This window comes from Bidens hawaiensis, unplaced genomic scaffold (assembly GCF_021521415.1).
Source record: "Bidens hawaiensis isolate Kalapana, Puna unplaced genomic scaffold, B.hawaiensis_p1.1 tig00026042_1, whole genome shotgun sequence".
NCBI lineage: Eukaryota > Viridiplantae > Streptophyta > Magnoliopsida > Asterales > Asteraceae > Bidens > Bidens hawaiensis.
Window position 1 is genome coordinate 51,646 of NW_027494197.1, and position 9,595 is coordinate 61,240.

At 35.7% G+C, this 9,595-nt stretch overlaps 2 protein-coding genes across 2 annotated transcripts; both read right to left on the reverse strand.

The window, feature by feature from the left end:
- Positions 1-1,056: 1,056 nt before the first annotated feature.
- LOC143572835 (uncharacterized) lies at positions 1,057-4,385 on the reverse strand. Its single transcript, XM_077057884.1, has 7 exons — positions 4,207-4,385; positions 3,932-4,101; positions 2,368-2,444; positions 2,165-2,230; positions 2,001-2,075; positions 1,847-1,921; positions 1,057-1,617 (listed from the first exon to the last, which is right to left on the reverse strand). Exons 1-7 carry the CDS (start codon positions 4,356-4,358, stop codon positions 1,264-1,266), a joined length of 969 nt encoding a protein of 322 aa, XP_076913999.1. The 5' UTR covers positions 4,359-4,385; the 3' UTR covers positions 1,057-1,263.
- Positions 4,386-5,726: 1,341 nt separating this feature from the next.
- Positions 5,727-7,708, reverse strand: LOC143572836 (fructose-bisphosphate aldolase 6, cytosolic-like). The gene is made up of 3 exons (XM_077057885.1): positions 7,666-7,708; positions 6,908-7,135; positions 5,727-6,739 (listed from the first exon to the last, which is right to left on the reverse strand). The coding sequence occupies exons 1-3, from the start codon at positions 7,691-7,693 to the stop codon at positions 5,922-5,924; spliced, it is 1,074 nt and encodes a 357-aa protein (XP_076914000.1). The 5' UTR covers positions 7,694-7,708; the 3' UTR covers positions 5,727-5,921.
- Positions 7,709-9,595: the final 1,887 nt, after the last annotated feature.

A 9,595-nucleotide genomic window follows, 5' to 3' on the forward strand; every position in this document is an offset into this window, starting at 1 on the left:
GGAGTATTAAAAACCAATATTCTTTTGAAAAAATCACAAATTAAAGACGCGTTTAGACTCCTATCTGAACCGAGTTTTGTCCGGTCTATCTTCCGGACTAGACTAAGACAGAATTTTGAACTAGGTTGTTGTTGAGCTGTCCTGCAATCATCGACTAATTGTACCAGACCATAATTGGCAAATACGTTCGTGATTTTCTTTTTTTCTTTTCTTTTTTTTTTTTTGGTCCTACAACCGGTTCGATCTTCTTATACGACATGGTTTATCACCAACCCAAATTTGACACACACGGTGTTTTAATATCGAAATCATTATTTAAACTAAAATATAGTCGTAGTTATTAGTGGCCCATGATGTCTAAAATCATAAGAAAAAAACAATAGAATCACATGGAAACACAAATATGAAAGGAAATTGTTGTACCAAAAACGATGGTATATAAAAAAAATGTAAAAACTGTAAAATCATATAGTATAGTTTTGAACAATCAAATTTAACTCAAAACAATCAAAGTATAACAACGAAATCACAACTAATCAAACTCACTTAACAACAAAATCTTATAAGGACTTCGAACAGATCCTTTAGATGAAACCAGAGAACCAACATTTGTGTTCGTCCGGTATGCACCAACCTATCATACCAACCAGTTGATAAAACCTCGGACCGTAAGGTAACGCTTCAAACCAACTAGTGTGACTTTTACCACCATTTCGGCACACGCTCAACTCGTTCACTGTGAGCATTAATGAATACTATGAATATCTTCTCCCTAATAGAAGAGATACAATCAATACTCTTATTAACATTCTTGGTAAAACGGTGCTCGACTCGTGAAACTAGTTTGATATAGGTATACAAGACAAAGGGTTCAGGAACAGGAAGCGAAGCGATTACCACCCGGAACCAGTAATGAATCCGGTTTGGCAGGAACCGGCTAGGAATCAAACCGAACTGCCGGTTGGAACTAGCTTAAAACCGGTTAAGACCAAACCAAACATGTTAAAAAAACCAAAACGATTCTACAAAACATATTCTAAAAAGAAGCTCTATGCATTTAAGAGCATCGAACATTTTAAAATATCTTGCGCAAATTTGAAATCACATAATCGTATAACACGTATCTCATATTAAACATCTTTTAAAGAAAGACAACCGACACAGCAACAAATTCATCATGATCAGCCTACACACTACGTGCACGGTACAAAAATCCTGAATATCTTATATGCAGGCTTAAAAACCCTGGTTCATTCAGTTCGGTTACTGAGGTGGTGGAGGCGGCGGAGGGCGTAGACCTTGATTCTGCCCTTGAAACCCTTGTGATGGCGGGGGGATTGGCGGCCTAGGTGTAAAGTTTGACATGCCACCTCCAACAGGCGGTAGTGGAGCCGGAAAGTTGCCTCCAGGCGGCATCGGTCTGGGTGGACCATTTCCCATTGAAGGAGGCGGCGGCGGCATTCCCCTTGGTGGGTTTCCCATTGATGCAGGCGGTGGTGGTGGCGGAGCTTGTTGTGGTGGCGGTGGTGGAACACCAGGAGCCGATGTGCCATTGGTTGCTGCAGCGGATGCTGGTTTATTAGCCTCTGGTGGTTTCACCTTGAAGTACAATTGCAACTGCAACATTGTAACAAGTTGTCAGAAACAGGAGAATAGAAGAGGCAATTTTATATATACCCCTACAAATTTGAAGTACAAAGTGGATAAAATATCAAATATACCAAATTCATTATAAACAATTTTTATAAATGATCATTTACCCATAAATTCTAAAACTTTTTACATGGCCACCCATCTATAACTTCAAGTTTGCAAGGGTATATATGATATTAAATATGATTATTACCGTAAACATTTTGGAATCTGGGTCCCAGTGAGAGAAAAACTTGGGGGTAGATTTGTCAATTTCTGTACTTGGGACCTACAAAACAAATTGCACAGTCAGCACATTATATAATCATATATATAACATCATAGGTGCGAAAATGAAATAGAAATACCTTGAAAGCAATTGTCTCATATGGTTCAGCTGCAAACAAAAGATACTGGTATCTTTTGTCAAAAGACTCGACCCTCTGTCAAAGTCACATAAAACAAGGATTCGTTAATATGATAATATTTATACCATGACATTACATGCTTGTAAAACCCAAAAAGAACATACCTGCTCATAGGATGACATAAATCTATGTCTTGGTTTTGTAAGATCTTCAATTTCAGGATATTCAATCTGAAATGAGAACCAAATAAATGACAGAACATTAGTTAAGCTGTGGATTATCAAAATAAATAAAGACAAAAGTATAATTTCAGTTTGTTACATTTGTAAAAACAGAGAGACGTTTTGTCAAGGAAACGAAAATGTACCTGGAATAGCAAAGATCTTTGTTTTGTTTCATGATCAAACTGCTTCGTCACACGGTAGCCAGGTCGACCAATCTTAACTGCACAATTGATACAATTAGGATGTTAAGCCAGTTGAGGTACAAATGCAAATGTTAAGTGCTAGAAGAATGCAAGCTCTTTGTTGAGTATTATGCACAAAACAGTTGTCTGCAGCTAAAACATGATAAGATCAATAGCAAGTACAAGTACTATTACTACATTAAAGAAAATCAAGCAGGGATTGATAGATATCTTCCCAATCTTTCCCAAATAACTTATCAGTGAAATAATAAAACTAGTAACATAGAATGGTAATTTTCTTGAAAGAAGGTAGAATCAAAATGTCACTTTACTTATTTAGATAATTCACCAATGGTCATAATTATTGAACTACTTATATCATCCTTAAGCCTCCATATAAACCTGCAACATTTCATCAGTGACTAAGCATTAGAAGGCTACTAATGACTAAACCACTTATCTACCTATCACTTCAAGAAACAAAAACTAACAAAGATAAAACCACTTCGTGAAATATCTCTTTTTCATATAAGAATATCTTGTAATCATAAAGTGATGCAGCTAAAGTGTAAGTTTTCATAATAACCAAGATAAGACTATTGAAATCAAAACCTAACGATACAAAAATTTGCACTAAATATTTACACTTTCTTCTCCTACAGAACTCTTAAGCATAGTGATTAGTGCACACGTGTGTGTGTGTGCCAACCGTTTTTGTAGCAATACATACTCTGTAGTCATTAATAACAGAACTACCTTCAATAAAACGATGGAACTTAAATTTCTCTGTAGCCCAGACCTACGTATTGCATATCCTTAACATGCTATACCCCTTAGAAAAAGCTTTCAGAAACTTAAATCAAAATATAAGCACTCAAACTGAAGATAAATAAGCATGCAACAATCTTGGTCCAAGGCTTCCCGTATCTAGCTGATTAACGCACAATGAGACCCATATTGTACTCACTTGAAATCCTATAATCTAACATCAACGCACTGGCTAAATTACCACCTATATCTCCAATATCCTGAGTTAAAGAAATATCATGAATCCATGATTTCCCAAAACTAACGAATTAGCCCTTGCACTTCCAAAGAGGAAAGAGTCCTACCCAATATCCACAAACCAAAAACTCTCATGCTCATCTCCTATATAATAACTTAAAACTATGAACAGTGATGAACTGATAGTGAGCAATTTAACTACAGGAAATACTTACCCACTGTTTCGAATATGTTACTTATCCAAGGCTAGGTCTTTTTCTCACGCAATGGATGAAAAACATTTATACTTATGAAATCAAATAATCCAATCTAAACTTAATTGAAGACCTCTTGAATGAACACAAGACACAAGCTTAGAGCGTATGAATCTTAACGATGCAGACTAAAAGCATTTAGTTAGTGGTTCCTATAACGCAACCTTCTTAGGTTCAAAAACGACCATAATGCTACTAATTCCTAAAGTTAACAACAAAATAATTCAATTTAAAAGTCACAATATAAGGTAAGTTTTTAGCATTACCTGACTTGCGAAGACTAACGCTTCGCTTATGAGGCAGCGGCTGGGCAGGGGCGTCCTTGGCCTCACGAGCAGCTCGCTTGGCCAAATTAGTCTGATGGCGTTTCCCCTGCGTGTGGGCCAAGTAGTTGCCCTCATTATTATGTAAGGTCAAGCACAATTTACACTCATAACTGAAACAAATCAAAATTAGAATAATAATAATTAAAAAGCAATCATTCATTCCATTGGAACAATTAACAAACAGAATGTAATAAACCAGAAACCATAGGGTTTACCTTCCGAGATGATTACGCATGAAATAGGGATCTTTGGCGAGATCGATGGTCTCGAGAGCCATTCTACGCAGCCGCTCACGGCGGTCAATCGCCTCGTTTTGGGCGGAGGCGGCGCCACCGCTGCCAGGCTTCGAACCCCATTCTCTATCCATCTTTCTCTTTCTGATTGTTTGCTTCTCAGAAAGTATACAGGGACTGTGCTTTTATATTGTTTTAGTTTTAATCGACAAGTAAAGTCCTTTTACTTACGTACTCCTCTCAAGAGCTCAGGTTTGAAATTAAACGAGGAAGTTTAGCTAGGCTCGAGCTCGACTTTTAAAGTTAAACGAGCCTAAGATTAAATAAACGAGCCGAGTTATAACTTTGTTAATTGTGGGATTTACTGAGTACGATGATAACGATGATGATAAACAAAATTTTTGCATGTACATAGGGGGTGTTACAGTGTTCGAATCTTGAACATGTAATATAGGTGAACCGAATGATTTTAAACTATAATTTGGATTGTGAGACCCAATACATAAATTTTTTTTCAAAAAATTTACACTATTGAGTACAAAAGTTGGGTGGGCCACGAGCCCACGACTCGGCTGGCCCACACAATAATCTCCCCCAGTTAGTATCGATTGGATAATTTTTTTTATATATTTTTACTACTATTTGTTATTGATTTGGGTTAGATTAAACAAGATCTGACTAAATTTGTAATTGGATTCACTCAAATTATTAAATTTTATAATAGTTATTGTTTGCTATTTGGTTTATTCAAGTTATTCAGTTTGAGGCGAATTCATATTTGTGGAACATAAACCGAATCACCAATTTAAATTTGGTTTAAATACTTTAAAACTGAAACGAAATTCGAACATATTTTCATGTGTATGACTAGATGTTACATTATTATTGGTGTTTAAATTTGTGGTTGAGCGTTAGCGTTAGGAGTCATCGTCTTTATACATATATACTAAATAGCAAATACATATTACAAAACCGGGAAATCCGAACTAACAACCCCAAAAACCGAATCATTGAACACTCATGTTAAATATTCAGGGATTTTAGATTGAAATAAAACAAAACGAACTGAATTAGAACTCTTTTTATTCAACTTGGCTAACTTGAATTTGATGCGTTTAGATTTAGAAAGAACAAACAATCAAACCGAAGAAAACCGAAACCATGACTAACCAACAATTATCAGAATCCCAAATAATCTTATGTGTTTTTTAAAAAGTATAATTTCTACACTAAATCAGCCTTAAAAGGCTTGTATATGTTCTTGGGCTTTTAGTTGAAACTCCAAAAAGGTATTAAGCCTTGAAACTGTTTTATGAGATTCTAGGAACCAATACGAGTATCATAATCATTCAGCCCCTTACATGGTTTAACATAACAATAACGTTTTTCTTTGTTCATAAAAGTATTTGGATGTATCATAATCGTCCACAAAAGTTTAGAAACATAGTTGAACAAAATCACAAATTGTTCATATCATATTATCATCCAGAAGATAGATGTATACACCATATAAAGAAGAAAAAAACAAAAAAGAACTTAAAAACGGGTCGAGATACCATCAAACCTCGACAAATGCCAGCGCTTCGCGGGCTTATTTTTGGACACCATTACTAACACTAGACCAAAATAATAAAAAAAAATGTATGACCCGAGGCTTAAACCCACGAGTATTCAGAGACGTGTTCACCCGTAACAAATCAGTACTTATAGTCCTTAATGTGAAGGCTCTCAGTAGCACCCTCAGCAGCAGCACCGCCCTGATATTTCCCGAGTGTGGCCTCAGAGTTAGCCTTGCATCGAGCAAGGAACACCTCTTGAGCCTTCTTCACATTCTCCTCCTTACCGGCCCACGCCTTGAGGGTACTCTGTTGTAGGGCCCGCCCGAACGAGAAGGTTAGGCTCCAGGGCTTCTTACCCTGGACCTTGTTAATAGCATTGAGGTTGACTGTAGCCTCCTCCTCACTTTGACCACCAGACAAGAACACCACGGCTGGGACCGCAGCTGGCATGGTTCGTAGAAGGGCCCGGACCGTGTACTCAGCCACCACCTCGGGTGCAACCTTCTTGGAGTCTGACCCCGGGGTGACCATGTTGGGCTTCAAAAGGGTGCCCTCAAGAAGCACATGGTGGTCATTAAGAGCCTTGTAGCATGCGGCTAGCACTCGCTCTGTGACATCAGCACACTTGTTGATGTCGTGGGGCCCGTCAACGAGGATCTCGGGCTCAACAATGGGCACGAGCCCGTTCTCTTGGCATATCATCGCGTATCGGGCCAGCCCATAAGCATTTTCATTAATTGATAGCTGGGATGGCTCGTTGGCGCTAATTTTGAGAACTGCACGCCACTTGGCGAACCTAGCACCGGCTTCATAGTACTGAGCACATCTCTGGCCTAGACCGTCAAGACCCGTGGTGGTGGTCTCACCGTTTGTTCCAGCTAGCTCGACTGTACCCTTATCGACTTTGATTCCAGGGAGGACCTTGTTCTCCTTCATTATCTCAACAAAAGGCTTGCCTGTAATAATATGACCATATATAGTTAGGAGGCTAAGCCAAATATAGGCGTAAATGGGTAGAACTCGAGTCTAACTTAATACGAACTCTGTTTTGGCCAGAACCCGTTTGACCCATCGACCGACCCGCTCGGTTTAAAAAATAATATGTTGTGAATAGGATTGATTACCTGCAGCAGTCTTCTGGTAAAGAGTTTCCTCAAAAAGGATGATTCCGCTGCAATATTGAAGGGCACCGGGAGTGCAGAACAGAAGCTCACGGAGGGCTCGCCTGTTGGACTCGCTGTTCTCAACACCGATGCTGGAAAGACGCTTTCCGATTGTCCCGGTTGATTCATCAGCAGCAAGAATACCCTTTCCGGGTGTACCAATGTAGGTAGCATTGGCAATAAGCTCATCTGATCAACAACCAATCACTTGTCATTTAAAAACACCAGATTCATATATTAACAAACATTATTAAGACAGATTCACATGAAATAAAATGATACATTGAATAAACCATATATACTAAATAATGATACATTATGTATGCTTTTTGATCATATATATTAGGTATGCAAATTCAAATGTCAAACCAGAATATAATATAATATGAAAACATTACTAAATATGATCATAATGCAACCACTCGGATATATGATCTATATTTGTTACATATAAAAATGTAGATCAACGTTGCTATTCAATCATACATGAATATATAGCAACAAACATTAACAATTCATGTATTAAGCCAGAATATGGATCCCAAATTACATATATATTCGGTTTCGTTAATTTCTGAAAAATCCAAACATTTAAACATACGGCGGTCAATAAGATCTATTTCATGATGATGATAAACGATAGAATAATATATAGAGTCACGTATATAAAATAAAATGAAACAACAAAATACACTTGAAAACAATATTAAAGAATATACCAGCGTACTTTCCCTTGAAGCAAGACATGATTAATGTAGATTTGGAAAATGATGATGAAGGTGAAGAGAGAGAGGAATGATAATAAGAATACATAGGCTTAAGTGTTTATATATAAATACATTTTGTTGGCTGTTTTTTAAAACCGATTTCAAAGGCTGGTTTCATGCACGTTGAACCATTGTGGCCCTCTACTATTTTATATGGTAATGGTGATATGCATGCCTTTAATTTCTTCTCCAATTAATTGATGCCATTATTATTATTTTTTTATTGTTATTATTATTAGTTACCTATTTTAATATCTTTTTATAAAACGACTTGTTTCAGTCCAGGTTAACTTTTGTTCGCCAACTATGATCCAAACCAAAGTGAAACCTTCTATATATTGTTTATGAATTTTTTTTTGTTATACTCTTAATGTGTATATATCTTATTTAAACTCAATATATATGTTTGGATTCATTTAAAATCAAACTTTGTGACAAATTGTTGATGGTTGATACCGAATGAATTCCCAAAATATAAGGATCCTTCATAACCATTATGAATATGTTATTTTGTAATGGGTCGTCCAATGTCTAAGCAATTTAATGTAAAAAAAAATTTGAAAACTACTTAAACATGTATAGTTATTGCTTTAAATTAAGGGATTTTTTAGCATGTGCCCGACACATGTAAGAAATATTAATTATGAAAATATTCTTATTAAAACTAAAATTTTATATTAATTAATTAAATTCATCTTTAGACCGTTCGAAAGAAAAAATTACATTTATATTTTAATAAGTATAATATTTAAATTTATATTTTCCTCTTTTTAATATTACCTCCATTGATGACTACTAAATAAAAAAAATTAATTCCCTCTAAAATTAATTTCATCTCCCACCATTTTTATATTCATTTATATGTAAAAAATATTCAAATATAAAAGTGACTTTCGAAATTCCTATAACGTCTCTAAGTGTTGAACCCTTCAATTGCATTAGTTATAGAATCATAATATTCTGTAAAAGATGATGTAATATCCAAAGTTCATTCTTGGTGTAATTGAGAGACGTTATTGAATTGAGTCTTTTCTCGTCTCCATTGTGATAGCCAATAACTAAAAGAAATTTCAAAACAACCCGTATGGAGAAGAACACTCAAAACATGACGAAAAAGTATCCTGATAAATTCAAAGTTTTGCAAGTGTTGGCATCCATCTTACCATCCCAAATAACCTAATGCCATCGAGCCGCTTTGTAATGCTTGACAACAAAACTTGTGTCATTTTCTTTGCAAGCCGAATATTGAATCGCTAGAGAAAGCTGATCTTGAGTTGGTTCAGCACTTGAAGACGCTATAGGAATTTCAAAAGTTACTTTCATATTTGAATATTCTTTACATAAAAATGAATATAAAAATGGTGGGAGATGAAATAGTTATTTTAGAGGGAATTAAAAAATTTTATTTAATAGTTATCAATGCAAGTAAGATTTAGAATTAGAAGGGGAAAATGTAATGTTAAATATAATAGTTATTAATGTAAATAATATAAATATATAATTTTAACAAGAATATTACCATAATTAATGTTTCTTACATGTGTCCCAAGGGCATATGTTAGAAAATCCCTTAAATTAATGTAATACATATGACGGTTAAGTTATTAATCATGTAAAGTGGAATACTGGAATCTCATTTCATAATTGATACGAATGATCCAAAAATACCAACCCCGTATTTGTCACTTGATTTTGTTGGGTTTGTGGAGGCTTGGGCTTGGTTTGGGTCCGGTTTACTTGAAGACGGATTAAATGGGTTTATAAAGATGGAAGACATGGGAGGTTTTTGGGTCGGCTCTATATTTCTTTATTAGGGCTCGTTGTTATCTTGTTCCCTAAGCTACTAGAAACCCTAACTAGTCTCTATATAATGTAATCGTTG

What these genes read in the sequence shown, in the direction of transcription:
- LOC143572836 (XM_077057885.1), bottom strand. Translation starts at nt 7,693, where the DNA reads ATGTCTTGCTTCAAGGGAAAGTACGCTG. An exon ending in CTTCAAGGGAAAGTACGCTG is followed by an intron (nt 7,136 to 7,665) that starts GTATATTCTTTA and finishes GTTGTTGATCAG; the next exon opens with ATGAGCTTATTGCCAATGCT. An exon ending in TTACCAGAAGACTGCTGCAG is followed by an intron (nt 6,740 to 6,907) that starts GTAATCAATCCT and finishes ATATTATTACAG; the next exon opens with GCAAGCCTTTTGTTGAGATA.
- LOC143572835 (XM_077057884.1), bottom strand. Translation starts at nt 4,358, where the DNA reads ATGGATAGAGAATGGGGTTCGAAGCCTGGCAGCGGTGGCGCCGCCTCC. An exon ending in ATGCGTAATCATCTCGGAAG is followed by an intron (nt 4,102 to 4,206) that starts GTAAACCCTATG and finishes GATTTGTTTCAG; the next exon opens with TTATGAGTGTAAATTGTGCT. An exon ending in ATGAGACAATTGCTTTCAAG is followed by an intron (nt 1,922 to 2,000) that starts GTATTTCTATTT and finishes TTTGTTTTGTAG; the next exon opens with GTCCCAAGTACAGAAATTGA.